Source organism: Triplophysa dalaica, chromosome 12 (genome assembly GCF_015846415.1).
Source record: "Triplophysa dalaica isolate WHDGS20190420 chromosome 12, ASM1584641v1, whole genome shotgun sequence".
NCBI classification, from domain to species: domain Eukaryota; kingdom Metazoa; phylum Chordata; class Actinopteri; order Cypriniformes; family Nemacheilidae; genus Triplophysa; species Triplophysa dalaica.
In genome coordinates, this window is record NC_079553.1 from 19,304,085 (window position 1) to 19,321,289 (window position 17,205).

Consider the following 17,205-nt stretch of genomic DNA (forward strand, 5'->3'; position numbering starts at 1 on the left):
GGTGCTTTATCGCCACCTGCTGAGTTGGAGTTTGAACCGAATGAAAACGAAAGAAAAGTCCATTCATCTTCCATTCATCACTACATCTTTGTCAGAGCACGTGGGTATGGCTATGATGGTTAAACCTAAATCTTATTCCGTCTCCTTATTTTTTTAACAGTGTTTAATATAATATTGTATGATCTTTACAGGCGATGTGCTTTCATACATGCTGGATGACTTGGACTGCTATATTTATTTTTGGTAGGTTTTTACATTCACAATGTGGTTACAAAACGTTACACTAAATTCGGTATTACGCGCGAGTAACTTGGTAAATCCAGAAATATTTTTTTAAATACATCGAGCACTTAATAAAGCAGTGTACTCACTTATAGTTTAAATTATATATATATATATATAAATCCATATGGTGTGCATATATTGCGGGATGGCCCCAACTGAAACCCATTCGTTTTTTCTACTTATTACAAATAATGTTTCTATTGTCCATTATAGTGACAAAATCGTTTTCCAAAACGCAACAATTTCAAAAACCATAATGTACCTACTTAGTACCTGTTCAAACCCAAAGGTACTGTATTAAAACCATGGTTTGCCTATATTAATCAATACACACAAACATGTTTAGTACACTTTTACCACAAACAAAAACTTGGTCAAATTTCGTAAGACTACAGATTATAGTCAAATTACTTAGCTGCATAAATCGTTTTATATGCAGGACAAAGGTCTGAAAGGCATTAAAATAATAAATAATTTAAAGTTATAGACGCAGACATTTTTCACAATATACTAGGGGTGGGCGATATGGACAAAAAATAATATCTAGATATTTTTGGTGATTTTAACGATAACGATAATTACACGATATCCATTAAAAATGTGATTTAAAAAGGCAATTTAAATAGATTTAAAAAAAAGAGTTAATTCATCACTGATGATAATAATGGGCACAATGTAAAATGAAAACATTGCTTATTTATTTTCTTTAACATGTAAGTATTGAAGTAAAAACAATTCAAAGACATACAAAATACTAATTGAACTAGTGTAAGAACATCAAACTCTGAGTAAACATTCAGTTGTACACCTCTGCTGTAATGTAAATTGTGCAGCATACAAGCAAGATGAAATAATAATAATAATGAACAAATAGCATCTGTAAATAAAGTACTCTGATCTGTAACATATTGCACACAACCATGTTTCCTTAGGGCCTTATTGCCTTACCACCTATGGCCTTATTGAACAAATACCTAACTTCAAGTACTGCCCAGTACAAAGATTGCACAAAAATCAAAAGGAAAATCTGCCCAAAAGGTGCACTTCCAAATCAGATTATCTTAAATAATATAATATACATTTGTTAACAAATGACATCAAAGTAAACAAGGTCCACAATTTACAGACAAATAAACTATAGTCACTATTATTAAAGCACACACTGGCATGGACAGATTCTGAAACTTTATAGAACATTATAGGCAAACTGCTCACTGTTCACATGTAGATTTAGTTCAAATTATGAGCCAAGACAAATCCGTCATGATAATACAGAATGTACTCGGGTCTTGTCTTTTAAATGAAAGAGCTTGTTGTGCAGTATTCAGTCGCCGCTTCTGATTCTCCAGAAGTCGGCTTCGCGCATAAGCTACACAAACACAAGAGCGCGAGGCAACATGACGTCATCGTGGAGTCGGCGGTCAGGTAAACAGTTAAGAAACTCCCCTTCCGCGCTCGCGTTCACGTGCCAGGCACGTTCTCGCGTGAATAATTACGAAACAGCTCTCTAGTCACAGATTTCGATGGGTCACAGATTTCGGCACAGCGCCGGTGTTCAACTTGCGGGCGGCCATTCGCTTACCATGCCTGTGAGAGAGATGACGACGTGTATGCGCAGAACAGCAATCACGTGACGCCCTGCTGCAGCCTCTGAATGTGTGGCGTTTTAATGCGTGTTTTTTCGGAGTAATTTAAATACTCGATAATGAGAATTTGCACATCGTTTACACAACAAACTCGATATTATCGCAGACGATATATATCGCCCACCTCTACAATATACAGCAATAATCATGGTGGACCCCTATACTAGGACTGTTGCCCCAGTGTCTCCACATGTACCTCCCATATGGCAGGATGTGGTCTCCGTAACACACTCTCCAAGAGGAGAGCAGTGTTTTCCCCAGTGCTACAGGCTCGGACGGCGCCTCACTTTGAAGGCGTACACCTCTGTCCGTGATGACTGTCAGTACAGGCTTCTCAGTATGTCCACTACTGTTACGTTTGAAGATTACGTCTCGCTGTACTGCTCACTTGTGACTCGCCAAGCTAGTCAGTGTTGCTCAGCTTGAGGTTGTGATACGGCTCAGCGCCGTGTCGTGTAGAGATAGGTCCCCAGTCTGTCTCTCAACACAACGTCGAGAGACCGACTGAAAGTGAACGTCTCGGTTCATGCTCAAATGCTCAAATCACGTATCTGTGGTACCTACCGTACCTTTATTATCCTTAGTCTAAAATATTCACAGTCTAAAAAGTAGAAAATATTAGTCTTACTGTCTGTGGTTTTATTGAAGTAACCCCTGTTAAACTTATGAAGTTTAACAATCTGAACAATAATACCTTTTCACATTTCACAAGCTGTTTATTACTGAAAAAACAACAATGTTACCCTGCCTGTGGCCTACTATTGTATATTAACATAAAATATACAGTAAAATGAAGATAAAACAACTTGTGCCACAAAATCTCACGAGATTACAATGTGACAAGATTTCCCGTCAAGGTGTTGTGATCTCAGCATGATATCCAGCCATTAAATGCTGAGTGCCGCTCCATTTTGCATCTGCCAGAAAAAGCTAGAAGAATCCCAAACATATACAGTGTAAGCGGTAAAAAATTTGAACAAAATTAGAAAAAAAAGAATTGTAGGGAAAATCACTGTACTGTTAACAATTTTCTGCCATTCTGTGAACAATATTTATTCATGTAATCCATAAAAAAGTAACAGTAGTCTGATTAAGAGTATTGTATAGGCAATATACTGTATATTACATTGTAAAAGACATCATTGAAGCATATATTTTATATGTTAGATTATGTTTTGGTCCCCATATTTAAATTATTCCGAGCATTGTTGGCATGCCCTGGTTAGTTACTATTTTAATTTGAAACCCGCCATGTTTTAATCTTTCAGTATATCTCACCCGTCACTGTTTTCATGTGATCTCTTCAGCACACAGCCCCTTACTGTGGTCCGGAGGGAGTTCTCAGGAGGTTCTTGTGAAGAAGGTTGTAGCTGCTCCAGGTTCAGATGCTGTGCTCAGTTGCTTGTTTCCTGTTCAACCAAATATAGATTTTGAAATGTTAGTTATAAACTGGCAGCATGGTGATACAGTGGTGCACAGCTTCTATCGAAACAGTGATCAGCTTGAAAAACAGAATGAAGTTTACAAAGGACGAACATCTCTCTTCCAAGACCAGTTACAGGCAGGAAATGCATCACTAATGTTAACTGACATTCAGCCAGAACATAATGGAGAATATAAGTGTTATGTGACATGCAACATTGGACCATTTGATGAACAGACGGTGCATTTGCTTGTAGCAGGTGAGTGAGGTAACACGTTTACAAGTAGTAAGCTGTAAAGCCTTTAGCACAATTCTTATTGTTACCGCAGACTGAAACTACACACTTTATTTTAGTTGTCAGTTAACTAATATGATCTTTTTCAACCCCTCAAGCTCCATACGATGAACCTGAAATTGCAGTTCAGTATCTCTGCGAGAATATCATCATCAGTCTTTCATCTCATGGTTTTCCTAAACCTGTTGTGACTTGGTCTGCACCCTTGGGATATGAAAATACAACACTTATACTTGACAGTAGAGGGCGCTATAGACTGCAAAGCAACATGACCTTGAACCTGAACTCCACAGAAACTGTGAGAGTAGAGATGAGCCTGGATGTGCTGTCACAAAAGTTCAGCAGATCACTTACACTACATCCTCATCCAGGTATTTCACAACAATAGATTTTTATTAGTTTTCTAAACATTTCTGTAAAAATAATACTTTGAGATTTATTTATAAACAAGCTAAAAAATGATTAGGGATAATTCTGTATTATCAATTTAACAAGTGCATTTATTTAGCAGACACTTTCATCTAAAGCGAATTGATAATGAAGAAAATGTTGTGAGTTACTAAGCCTAAAAGGATTTGAAATCCTGATATATATATATATATATATATTACTTTTTTATACTAAATTAATTAATATATTATGAATGGATACATATATAACATTTATAATTTTTTTTATTTATTTTATGCTGTAAAACAATATTGGTTAAACCAACTTGGTTATGGCACCTATCGCATTAACAAATATTAAAGCGATAGTTTACTTAAAAGTTTTTTTTATTCTTTACTCAACCTTGTGTAATCCTGAACAAAACAGCTGACACTGAAACATGTACTGACACAAAACCCCTGAGACATTTCTCCAAACAATATACCGGTCTTGTACCGGTTTTGAACGACATCAGGGTGAATAAATGATGACAGAATTTTTGTCTTTGATCAACTATTTCTATGAGAAATTAAACTCTGATGTAAACCAAATGAATTGTCCTTTATAGTTAGACATGTTTAAACTTCACACTTTGAATCAGCATAATTAAAGCTGCATCCTAATTACAAATTTGCTTATTCCATAGCATGCTGTAAAGAACAAAGTCCACGGTGCAGGATTGGGTTTGGCATCGCTCTATTGGTATTAATACCTGCTGTCTTAATGCTGCTGTTTCAGAGAAAGCAATGAACATATCGACTTACACAAAAAAATGTATATATTTTTTTTAATCTGATTATGCTTTAATATCGGCTTCATGGTGCAGAGAGAATTGAAGTCTGTTCTTACTTTTTTGTCCTCTTTGTATTCCATTTTTATGGCAGTTATATTGTTGTTTTGTGTGTATTTGTGGGTCTTTAATAGTCTGAAGGAGAGTCTGATTCAAAACGGCATCAAGCATCATCATCGATAGGTGTTTCTTGTATAACTGCATCTACTCATGTATTGCACTATAACTTCAATAACTCATGTACTGCACTGTACCTTTAATAACCGCATCAACTCATCTACTGCACTGTTACTTTAAAAGCTAATGTCTGTGACTAATACACACTCAAATCACTTGCACTATTGTATAGTCTATAATGTTATCTGTTCATAACCACCTGTACATTAATGTTCACAGTATATATCCTTCTGTATATATTGTCCTTAGTACATACCGACTGTCACATTCTCATAGTACATGCCCATTGTATAGTATTTTCCTAATATTGTATTCTGTATTTATTAACACTGTATATCCTGCACTTGCTAATTGCACTTCTGGTTAGACCTAAACTACATTTCGTTACACTGTACTTGTATATGTGTAATGACAATAAAGTTGAATCTAATCTAATCTTCTTCTCCAAACACATCATCATGGACTGGAACTATACCTCTTTCTCTATTAATATTATGGAAACTCGTCAGTGAAGTTATCGTCAGTGTTTGTTCATAATGCACTTTATACTTTCTTTACTTAAACCATTAGCTCATGCTTTAACCACAAATATAGTTAGTATCTGTCTATATATTCATTTTCTTGTCTTAAGAGTTTTATCCTCTGCTCCACAACAGGTGAATATTCCTTTATATTTGCCCTATTTGGATTCATGTCATTCTCTGCAACAGCAAGACCTGGCCAAAATAGCCACAGTGCAAGCTTGATTTAACCTTATTCCTTAAGAACAATAAAGAGTTTAAAAAAAATTGTAGTGAGACAAAAACATACTGCTTTACAAGCATGCATATTGAGTGTGTGAATGTGTGCAAATACAGATGATACGTTTATTAAAACACAAACCTAACATCTGCACAATTTGACAACAAAATGAAGAACTTTTTTTGAATCAGATGAAAGATTTCACCTTGTAACTGCACTGATCCAATAAATCACGGCCACGAATCATACAGATGTCTTTTAGACTTTTATTTTGCTCTCTCTTTCCTGTGTCGATCCGAAGATGTCACGGTCTAAGAAAGACACCGTGAAAACTACAAATAAAAGACATATACAACTTAAACACACCTCTTTTACAACAGAATCCCATAACAAATAGTCCAACTTGCCTCATTGTTACAATACAGAACACGTTACATTACACACATTAAAGCACATAAACTCAAACATAAAAATTATAACATGCAACAAATATAAAAAAATACCGTGTGCGCCTTTAGGACCATATGCAGAGATTATACATTTTGAAGGAGCCGCACGTGTTACGACCTGTTCGCATCCATTGCTCTCTGACCCACAGTTCTTCACTCCCTCTCTTAGTCATGTGACGCATTACGCATTATTAAAGTAACATTACATACAGAAAAGCTTTTCATTTTTAAACACAATATAAACAATTTATAATCAACAATTTTCTCTAAACATTGTATTTTAACCATGTTTCAAAAAACCTCAATGAACTTTACAAATCATATCAATAAGCATTACAATATGTCATCGGACATTTACACTCCCATCAAATTACTATGATTTATGATGAACTTCAATAAATGTTTGAATAAATCCAGTAATTTTCAAAATCAAACATCAGAACAAATTGTGTTTTTACTTATCCATGTTCATGTTAAATGAGTACTTCAAATTCCATGCATTATTGCATTTAGAGATTACCACACAAATTTAGTTGTTTTCTACAAGCACAACCAATTTATGAATTGGACGTTCAAGAATAGAAAAATTATTGTTTTTGCTTTTGCCCTCTTTACTCGCCTTTCTATCGCCTAATTGAATTGTGACCTTTCGCACCAATCCATCTTCATCTGTACGAACATCAAGCACTCTTCCTAGTCTCCAGCCATTGCGTGGAAGTGCGTCCTCTTGGAGAATGACAACATCTCCGATTTTTACATTTCGTTTTGCGGAATGCCAGCGCTGTCTGAGTGCTATGTTTGCCAAGTACTCCCTTTTCCATCTACCCCAGAATTGCTCTGTCAAGTACTGGACTCTACGCCACCTTTTTTTGGAATAAAGGTCTTCTGCTTCAAATTTTCCTGGTGGTGGCAGCGGTACAGAAGCTTTCATGGTGAGCAAGTGGTTTGGGGTAAGAGGCTCTAGGCTCTTTGGGTCATTAATGGTATCAGTGGTGAGTGGACGGCAATTTATGATAGACATGGCTTCATAAAGGAAGGTTCTTAAGGAAGCATCATCTAATCTGCCAGCACTTTGAGAGAGGACCCAATTTAAGACACTCCTAATTGTTCTGATCTGCCTTTCCCAAATACCCCCCATGTGGCTGGCATCAGGTACATTGAATGTAAAGTCACATTGTTTTTGGGCTAAGTATGCAGTTAGTCTCTCTTTGTCCAACTCGTTAAGTGCCTTCGTCAGTTCATTCTTTGCCCCAATGAAATTTGTGCCTTGATCTGACCGGATTTCTCTTACAGCACCACGGATTGCTATAAAACTCCGCAGAGCATTTATGAAAGCATCAGTAGTAAGGTCTTCCAGCATTTCCACATGAATTGCTCTAGAAGAGAGACAGGTGAATATGAGGCCATATCTCTTGTACTCTTTACGGCCTTGCTTGGTGTGAAATGGCCCGAAACAATCCATGCCACAGTAGGAAAACGGTGGCGAGGGATCAACACGGTTAGCAGGTAGGTCTGCCATCTTCTGTGTTTCTGTTGGCCTGCGAGCTCTTCTGCATGTAACGCACTGCTTAATGTAGTTAGCTACAACTTTACTGCCACCAACAATCCAGTAACCGTTAGCTCTCAGTTCGTTAAGGGTTTGCCCTCTGCCTTGGTGTTGAGTTTTCTCATGGCAGTGACCCAAAATTAGACGTGTCACCGAACCATTCTTTGGCAGGATTATTGGATGCTTCAAGTCCAAAGGTGAGGAAGCTTTGGTTAAACGCCCCCCTACTCTGAGAACGCCATCGTGCAGCACTGGATCAAGCTGGAAAAATTGATTGTTATTTGGAAGTTTGCCATGACTTAGTGTTTCCATTTCTTTTTCGAATGCATCCTTTTGTGCCAATTTTATAAGCGCGACACCTGCTTTCTTTAAGTCCTCGACATTTATGGGCTTTGGGAATTTGTTTCCTTTAGCTAGTTGCTGGATTCGAGCGACCACTTTCAATGCTGTATGCCATTTTGAGAACCGACTGAATCTGTCCAAAAATTGTTCTTCCTTTTCTAGCTTGGTTTGTAGTACCTGTGTCACTTTTACTTCAGGATCACCCACCAAGAGCTCTGGATCTGACTCCGACGTGACAATCTCTCTTTCCCACAAAAACTTGGGTCCAGTAAACCAATTTGAACTGATCAACTCTGACACACTGAGGCCTCTGGAGGCATGGTCTGCTGGATTACTGTCACTATCAACGTAGTACCACTGTGCGGGGTCTGATGTTTCTCTGATTCTTTGAACTCTATTGGCTACAAAAACGTGGAACCTTCTAGCTTCATTATTGATATAGCCCAAGACTACTTTTGAGTCTGTCCAAAAATATTCTTGGTCGATTTTGAGTTCTAGCTCTTCCCTTAACATACTGCTGACTGCTGAAGAAACTACTGCAGCTGATAACTCAAGCCTGGGTATTGTCACAACTTTAGTGGGTGCAACCCTTGCTTTCCCAATGACTAAAGAGCAGTGTACTTTGTCTTCACTCAGCAATCGTATGTATGAGCACTGACCATACCCTTGACTACTCGCATCGGAAAAATGATGAAGTTCAATTCTCTGGGTCGTTTCCATTTTTCCAGATGTGATGCATCTTGGAATCTGAAGACCCTGCAGATTCTTTAGATCATTTAGCCAGCTTTCCCATCGTGGCTTTAATTCTTCTGGCAGTGGTTCATCCCATTCAATGCCCTTTCGGCACATGTCCTGTAGTATTTTCTTTCCCAGGAGGAGGAAAGGAGCTAGAAAGCCCAGTGGGTCAAACACAGAAGCTATAGTTGAGAGAATTCCCCGCCTCGTTGCTGGTTTCTCATCCAAAATAACTTTAAATGAGAAGGTGTCACTATTTGCACTCCACTTCACTCCTAACACAGTTTGGACTGGAAGGTCATCATGCCTGAGATCCACGTCATGCATTTCAGTTGCTCGTTCATTGTCAGGTATTGACTCCAAAACTTCTCTGTTATTGGAGATGAATTTATGAAGATGCAGTCTTCCTTTGGCACACACAGTTTGTGCTTCTCTCACTAGGTTTATGGCAGTGTCCACATCTTCAACACTGACGAGGCCATCGTCAACATAGAAATTTTTCCTTATGAAGTTGGCTGCTGCAGGATAGTCTTTCTCATTTTGGTTTGCAAGATGCTTCATTCCATAATTTGCGCAGCCAGGTGAGGATGCCGCTCCAAATAGATGGACTTTCATACGATATTCCTTTGGCTCAGAATTCGTATCCCCGTTCTCCCACCACAAGAAACGTAAATAATCTCTGTCCTCCTGGCTTACATGGAACCTGTGGAACATCTTCTCCACATCACAGATGACTGCTATAGGGTATTTGCGAAACCTGCAGAGCACTCCAGTCAGTCCATTTGTAAGATCTGGTCCAACGAGCAGATGATCATTTAGTGCAGTGCCATCATACTTGGCTGAACAGTCGAACACTACCCTAATTTTGTTTGGCTTTTTAGGGTGGTAAACACCTTGGTGAGGGATATACCACACATTTCCTGTTTCAGATTGTTGTTCAGCTCTCTCAGCATCACCATCCTTGAAAACACCTCCCATGAATTTGACATAGTCTTCCTTGAACTTTGGATTTTTCTCAAGCTTCCCTTTTAACCGCTTCAGCCGTGCCAAAGCCAACCGCTTATTTTCTGGCAGGTGTGGGCGTGTCCTAAAGGGTAGGGGCATTTCCAAGTGACCATCCGCATTGTAGTTTGTTTTCTCATTTAATAGTTGCATGAATTGTATGTCATCTTGTGACATGCTCCTTTCTCCAGGGTTGGTATCCTTGAAGTCTGATTCAAGAGCTCTGATGATGGTGGCTGGTGTCAATGGTGGAACTTCCTTGACGTGTACGCGATGGCACAGACCTATTACTTCTGTAGACTTTGCAACCTTTGGTGAGCTACCGACAATACTCCAACCTAAATCTGTCTTAATGGCATAGGGCTCATCTTCACCTCCTGTGATGACTTGTCGTGGTGCCAGTGCTCTTGAGCAGTCGTAACCTATCAACAGTCCGACTTTGCAATCCATCAGCTTTGGCATTTCCTGCACTATACTGTTTAGATGATTCCACCTTTTTGCAGTCTGAGAGGTAGGTATGTGGGAACGTTCAAGAGGAATGAAATCTCTGGTATAGGCGGGTGGCAAGTTGACAAGACTTTGAGAGAGAAGCCCTTTAACTCGAAGCCCATTGACTCTCTCACTCTGAATAATGGAATCTTTTCCCATCATTGTGGTAAGCTTTAACTTAACTGGCTCTAGACTCGCACCTATCTCTTCACATACTTCTTTGTCTACAAAGGTGTTGCTGCTTTGGGTATCCAGTAAGGCATACACCAGGATCTGTTTTTCTGGATTTGTAGATGAAGAAATCCACACAGGAACTATCATGGATGTACTCCCACCACAACCTCTGTCAACAGAGCAAGAAAGGGAAGAAGTTGTTTCTTCTGTTTCGATAGCATGAGAGGATGTGTCTGCTGCAGCAGAAGAGCGTTCTTCATGAAGTGGGGTTGGATGACGTTTCTTACAAATGCTACAAATTGCCTTGCTTCTACACTCTCTCGAATTATGTCCTCGTCTAAGACACCCAAAGCAGAGATTGTTATCAAATATAAGCCTTTTCTTCTCTTCCACTGGCTTATTGGCAAACGTCTGACATTTGTGGATGGAGTGGCTGTCTCCACAACACAGGCATGGAACTGGCTCTGAAAATGGCGATGTGACATTTACTTTATTTGATTCCTTTGGTTGATTTTCACCGGCACTGTTCGACCTCATCACTGTACAGAACTTATCAGGTGCCTTTACATTTGTTATAAACGCGTTGGCCCTTTGGCGCTTTACGTCTCTGATGGGCCTTTCTTCTGTTGACTTCAAGGCATTAAAGGAAGTTACAGGGTTGCATGCCACTTCTGCCTCACGGGCCACAAATTCAGCAAACTCATTGAACTTAGGGTATTCCTCCGTTTCTCTTAAGTGCTTTGTGACATAACGGTTCCATTGAGAGGTTACCCAATCAGGGAGTTTTTGTACCATTCTCTGATTCTCTTCACAGTCATTTAACACCTGAAGTCCTTTGATGTGTGGTATAGCATTGTTGCAGGATATCAGGAAATCACTAAATTGTCTCAATTTAACTGACTCCCTAGAACTAATCTTGGGCCAGTTATTTAGTTTTTCTCTAAATGCCCGCTGTATTACAAAGGGATGACCATATCTAGAGTTCAATAGCTCCCATGCCTGTTCATAGGCTTTATCATCCTTTCGGAAAAAGCTTCCCTCCAGTACACATTTTGCTTCACCACTGATGTATTTCTTTAGATAGAATAACCTATCAACTGGATTTGTGCATCGTCTTTCAATCAAAGCTTTAAAACTTGAACTCCACTCTAAGAATGTAAGTGGATCGCCTGTAAAGACTGAGGGTTCGGGTGCTGGTAGTCTGGTAAGAACCATTGCGTCATGCAAGGCTTGTGCTAATGATCCATCATCGTTAGATTGATTTGGTTGCACTTTGTCAATGTTAATGAATGTCTGTTCCTTTTTCATTTCTTTAGGAGAATAAATGGGACTATTGGCCACTTCACTACCTGTGGTTCTACTTTCGTCACTAGAATCAGCTTCAGAGTATGCTTTAAGCTTTGCCGCTATTACTTGTAGATCTCTTTGGTTTTCCAGTCTCTTTAGCTCCTGTTTTTGTGCAGCTATAGCTTCTTCCATCTTAATTTCAGCCTGTTTTGCTGCGAGTTGTGCTGCACATTCTGCTCTTTTTGCTGCGATGCTTAGGTTTTCGGACGAACATTTTGAATGGCTACTTTGGACAGTGTGTTTTGATTTTGTACTTCCAAATATTGAGTTGGCGTACTCTTTATCCAGCACCATGTGAATTCTTGCATTTTCTCCTGTAGCATCAAATTCCTCTAACCCGACTTCACACATACGTACTTTCAGTAGCCTCATTAGGTCTGCTGTTACTGCTGTACAGGAATCCATCTTCCTTCTAATTTCGGTAGAAGGTGCTGTTTGAGAACGAATGGTTTCATACATTTCTTTTACTTGTGTCTCCAGTCCTTCTACGGCATCCATCATTTTACTTAAGTCTTCCTCAGAACACTCATCCTTTATTTTGACACGTGTATCTTTCGCTTGATCTTTCCAACTTTCATAAAGCTTGATCCACTTAATCTCCTTTTGAGAAATTTCTTGCTGCTTAAGCTCCAGCATTTTTTCAGTTAGTTTTCTTTCCCTTGAAGACTTTCTTGGTTCTTTTTTAGAAGGGGCAGAAGTAGAACCTTTCTCTACTTCTTGTATTGTTTCTAACTCTGTCTGACTGGTCTCCATTTGCTCACCTTGCAACAACCTTTCATTATTTGACATTGTGCCTGGCACTTTATCTTCTTCTTGTTTAATTATTTTTTAGCTCTACTTTATATACTCTTTGAGACCAAGACAGTGTTTAACTGAAAAATCCCAGTAACACTTAAAATACCATTTAAGAACTCAGATCATATAACAGAGCAAGAACATGAACAACAGTTGAATTGTACGATGTTGATAATAATAGAAAGTGTAAATGTAATGATAATCAAATAAACACAATTATATTTAAATGAAACGTTTCCCTTTTATCAAAGTCCTTTTAAATGTCCAGAAATTTTAAAGTTAACAGTCAAACCTGATGTTTGTATGGTCGCACTCTTCTTCCGGTATTGAGTAACGTCACACAGTAACGCTGGACTCTGAAGTCTTTGCCGAAGATTTGCGGCGATGTTGTCAACACAGGTAATTCACGCCCTCTCCTGGTAAGACGCGATATCTCTAAAGATGCCAGAAACCAACACTCCCGGTCATCTGTCGATCAGCAAACCGAAGCTCCGCCTACACCAGCGATATCGTCTTTTCTCTTATGGCGTCTTTCTTTACTCTGTACTCTCGTCGACTTCGGCGGTACGTTTTCACTTTAACTGCACTGATCCAATAAATCACGGCCACGAATCATACAGATGTCTTTTAGACTTTTATTTTGCTCTCTCTTTCCTGTGTCGATCCGAAGATGTCACGGTCTAAGAAAGACACCGTGAAAACTACAAATAAAAGACATATACAACTTAAACACACCTCTTTTACAACAGAATCCCATAACAAATAGTCCAACTTGCCTCATTGTTACAATACAGAACACGTTACATTACACACATTAAAGCACATAAACTCAAACATAAAAATTATAACATGCAACAAATATAAAAAAATACCGTGTGCGCCTTTAGGACCATATGCAGAGATTATACATTTTGAAGGAGCCGCACGTGTTACGACCTGTTCGCATCCATTGCTCTCTGACCCACAGTTCTTCACTCCCTCTCTTAGTCATGTGACGCATTACGCATTATTAAAGTAACATTACATACAGAAAAGCTTTTCATTTTTAAACACAATATAAACAATTTATAATCAACAATTTTCTCTAAACATTGTATTTTAACCATGTTTCAAAAAACCTCAATGAACTTTACAAATCATATCAATAAGCATTACAATATGTCATCGGACATTTACACACCTGATATCAAATATTTCTTATAACAAAAGTGTTTTTCATTGTTGGCCTTGCGGAAACATGTTTTGATATAGCTGTAACACCACAGACTGAATTTTGAATTGTTTAAACATCTTCATAGAAATTTTACTATGGGGGTTATACTGTGGGTTTTGATTGGTCCGTGTACGTTTTATTCATTTGATATCCTATATTAAATAAATTAATGGAAACTGAAAGATGACTCGTATTTTCATTTTTCGTTTAGTTCAACAAACGAAAAATTAGATTTCGCCCCGATTTTTCATTTTTCGTTTGTCGTTTAAAAAACGGATTTCGGACTCAATATGGATTCGTACATGTGGGCGGTGCTGTCACGCCCCTTTCACCCGATTGGTCAAATCGCTCACCATTCTGTACGGACTTAATTCTACCCATCAGATTAAGAGTCTGTACGAGTGCGATACTGACAAGTGTTTGCACTTTAAAATATGTTTACTTCAACCACCAGACAGCCTCGCATATCTTAGACCCGCTAGGTTAAGAGGGACGTGCTCACTGGACTTTCTCTTGTTTTCTGTGCACCTTGTCTCACAGCAGTTTAGGCATTGTTATGTTTTTTGTTATAAATCAGAAATGACAAGGATGCATTTTCCCGCAATAGAAAGTGGGTTGGATTGTTTCCCCGGTGTGGGCGTAGCCTAAATGCGCTCTCTCTTTATGCGCTAGCTCAAGTTCAAAGTCTACTCCTGATGCAAGTTGGGCCAATTTTCACTTATTTTAATGTTTATTGTTATAAAAAAGTGGATGAATAGGCTCTATATCACGAACTTTGATACAGATCATTTAGATCAAACTCCAAAAATTCCATGATGACCATAATTCTTAATGCTGTCCACAAGAGGGGGTGTCAGCCTCTTTCAATCTAATTTATCCACTCTCCATACAGATAAAGTATGAATATGTTGTAGCTGTATTTCTGAGAACAAACATCACACATAAGGAACATCATGAATCTGCACAGTTGGGAGCCGGCATGCAGATGTGTATGTTAGTTTGTAAAACACAAAATTTAATTCTGCAAAAAATTATTTTATTCTCACAACATCACATGTAACCAAACTAAATGTGACCTGAAATGTTTTAGAAATTTAAGTCAATTTATCACAAATAATTTTCTTTCAACAGCGACAATTTTATAGTACAAGTTTATGAACATTGCTGAACTTAAAACAGCATTCTGTAATGATGATTGGGAACATTCATCGATTCATGTTTAAGGAGAAATAGTTCACGCCATGAAAGTGAAAGTGACCGATTCGTCAGGTATGGTGACCCATACCCGAAATGTGACCTCTGCTTTTTACCCATCCTGTGATTAGTGAGCACACACACAGCAAGTGATGAACACACGTACACCCGAAGCAGTGGGCAGATATCACTGCAGCGCCCGGGGAGCATGTAGGGTTAGGTGCCTTGTTCAAGGGCACCGCAATCGTTACCCGCCGGGCCTGAGGATCGCACCGGCAACCTTCTGGTCACAAGTCACAAGGACATGGTGGTCTAGTGGGTTAAACCACTGAACTGGTAATCAAAAGGTTGCTGGTTCGATCCCAGCAGCCACCACCAGTGTGTCCTTGAGCAAGACACTTTACTCCATGTTGCTCCAGGGGGATTGTCCCTGTAATAAGTGCACTGTAAGTCGCTTTGGATAAAAGCGTCTGCCAAATGACTAAATGTAAGTCCAACTCTCTAACCATTAGGCCATTATGACTACTACTAACCGTAATTTCCCCATCAGTTATATTCCAAAAATAAAAAATTCAATCAATATTCTTCTCCCCAATAATTATTGTGATCCGAGTAAATTATATGTACAGTATGCATGTATGTATGTACAGTGAGGGAAATAGTTATTTGATCCCAACACTGATTTTGTAAGTTTGCCTGCTTACAAATAAATGCAGGACCTATAATGTTTAGGTTTATTTTAACTGATAGAACCTGAAAATCAACCAAAATATCAGTGGAAATAAAGGTTATAAATTGATTTGCATTTCAGTCAGTGAAATAAATATTTGATCCCCTACCAACAAGCAAGAATTCTGGCCCCAAAGATTGGTTATGTGCCTACATGGCCCACAGATTATTCCTGTCACTTTAAGACAGTACTCCTAAATCATCTTATGTATATAAGAGAGGCCTGCCAACAGAATCTGTATCTCCCATTTCAACCTCTCCACCACTATGGTCAACCAAAGAGTGGCTTAAGGAGACGCACATTAAATGTCCTAGCCAGTCTCTAGACCCTAGTCCTATAGAAAATCTGTGAAGGAGGTTAAAACTACAATTTACTGAGCGACAGCCAAGAAACCTTAAAGATATAAATCGTGGCCTAATGGTTAGAGAGTCGGACTCGTTACCAGAAGGTTGTCGGTTCGATCCTCACGGCCGGCGGGTAACGATTGTGGTGCCTTTGAACAAGGCACCTAACCCTACATGCTCCCCGGGCGCTGCAGTGATATCTGCCCACTGCTTCGGGTGTACGTGTGTTCACCACTTGCTGTGTGTGTGCTCACTAATCACTAGATGGGTTAAAAGCACAGGTCACATTTCGGGTATGGGTCACCATACCTGACGAATCGGTTGAATCTTATCTTATCTAGATTGACAGAGGAGTGGACTCAAATATATCCTGACACATGTTCAAACCTGGTGACCAACTATCAGAAATGTCTGACCTCTGTGCTGGCCAACAAGGGTTTCTCCACCAAGTACAAAGTTATGTTTTGCTTGGGGATCAAATTCTTATTTCACTGACTGAAATGAAAATCAACTTATAACCTTTATATAACATTTCCCCCTGATTTTTTGTTGTTGATATTCTGTCTCTATCAGTTTAAATAAACCTACCATGAAAATGATGGACCCTTCATTTCTTTGTAAGCAGGCAAACTTAAATCAGCAGGGGATCAAATAATTATTTCCCTCACTGTATGTATGATTAACAATAGTTTTAGCATTTGTCTTTTGTTTTAGTTTTTAGTTTAGGCATTGACTCTTTGTTTCCAGTTTAAAATAACAGCTTTATCTAATTGTGAGAATCTACATATCACTATGTTTTGCAAATGTTTGAGGGAGAAGTGTGTGTGTGTGTGTGTGTCTGCGTGTGTGTGTGTGTGTGTGTGTGTGTGTGTTTGTGTGTGTGTGTGTGTTTGGTGGTGGAATGACTATCTGTAGGTGACCAGATTTATAGATATGCTAACCGTGTTGTGCCTAAACTAGGGCTTCTGTTGTCATACAGTATTGAAGATATGCTGTGAACTGGACATCCATGTGTACTGTAGATATTATCTAAATTATCTTTGGCTTATTTGTATCAGT

General features: G+C 38.8%; 2 protein-coding genes across 4 annotated transcripts; one reads left to right on the forward strand and one right to left on the reverse strand.

Moving 5' to 3' along the window:
* Nucleotides 1-19: 19 nt before the first annotated feature.
* LOC130433120 (CD276 antigen-like) lies at nucleotides 20-5,603 on the forward strand. The gene is made up of 5 exons (XM_056762831.1): nucleotides 20-104; nucleotides 192-243; nucleotides 3,239-3,613; nucleotides 3,748-4,020; nucleotides 4,725-5,603. Exons 2-5 carry the CDS (start codon nucleotides 195-197, stop codon nucleotides 4,826-4,828), a joined length of 801 nt encoding a protein of 266 aa, XP_056618809.1. The 5' UTR covers nucleotides 20-104; nucleotides 192-194; the 3' UTR covers nucleotides 4,829-5,603.
* LOC130433119 (uncharacterized) lies at nucleotides 965-13,829 on the reverse strand. 3 transcript variants are annotated; one of them, XR_008908535.1, is made up of 3 exons: nucleotides 6,290-13,829; nucleotides 3,210-3,340; nucleotides 965-2,861 (listed from the first exon to the last, which is right to left on the reverse strand). XR_008908535.1 is itself a non-coding variant. In XM_056762829.1 (2 exons), the coding sequence occupies exon 2, from the start codon at nucleotides 12,657-12,659 to the stop codon at nucleotides 6,765-6,767; it is 5,895 nt and encodes a 1,964-aa protein (XP_056618807.1). In that variant the 5' UTR covers nucleotides 12,660-13,366; nucleotides 13,538-13,829; the 3' UTR covers nucleotides 6,039-6,764. The 3 variants fall into 3 exon arrangements, 1 of the variants encoding a protein (XP_056618807.1); XR_008908536.1 differs by lacking the exons at nucleotides 965-2,861; nucleotides 3,210-3,340 and adding an exon at nucleotides 6,039-6,118; XM_056762829.1 differs by lacking the exons at nucleotides 965-2,861; nucleotides 3,210-3,340 and having other exon boundaries at nucleotides 6,039-13,366; nucleotides 13,538-13,829.
* Between the last annotated feature and the right edge of the window lie 3,376 nt (nucleotides 13,830-17,205).

What these genes read in the sequence shown, in the direction of transcription:
- LOC130433120 (XM_056762831.1), top strand. Translation starts at nt 195, where the DNA reads ATGTGCTTTCATACATGCTGGATGACTTGGACTGCTATATTTATTTTT. An exon ending in GACTGCTATATTTATTTTTG is followed by an intron (nt 244 to 3,238) that starts GTAGGTTTTTAC and finishes TGATCTCTTCAG; the next exon opens with CACACAGCCCCTTACTGTGG. An exon ending in GGTGCATTTGCTTGTAGCAG is followed by an intron (nt 3,614 to 3,747) that starts GTGAGTGAGGTA and finishes CAACCCCTCAAG; the next exon opens with CTCCATACGATGAACCTGAA.
- LOC130433119 (XM_056762829.1), bottom strand. Translation starts at nt 12,659, where the DNA reads ATGTCAAATAATGAAAGGTTGTTGCAAGGTGAGCAAATGGAGACCAGT.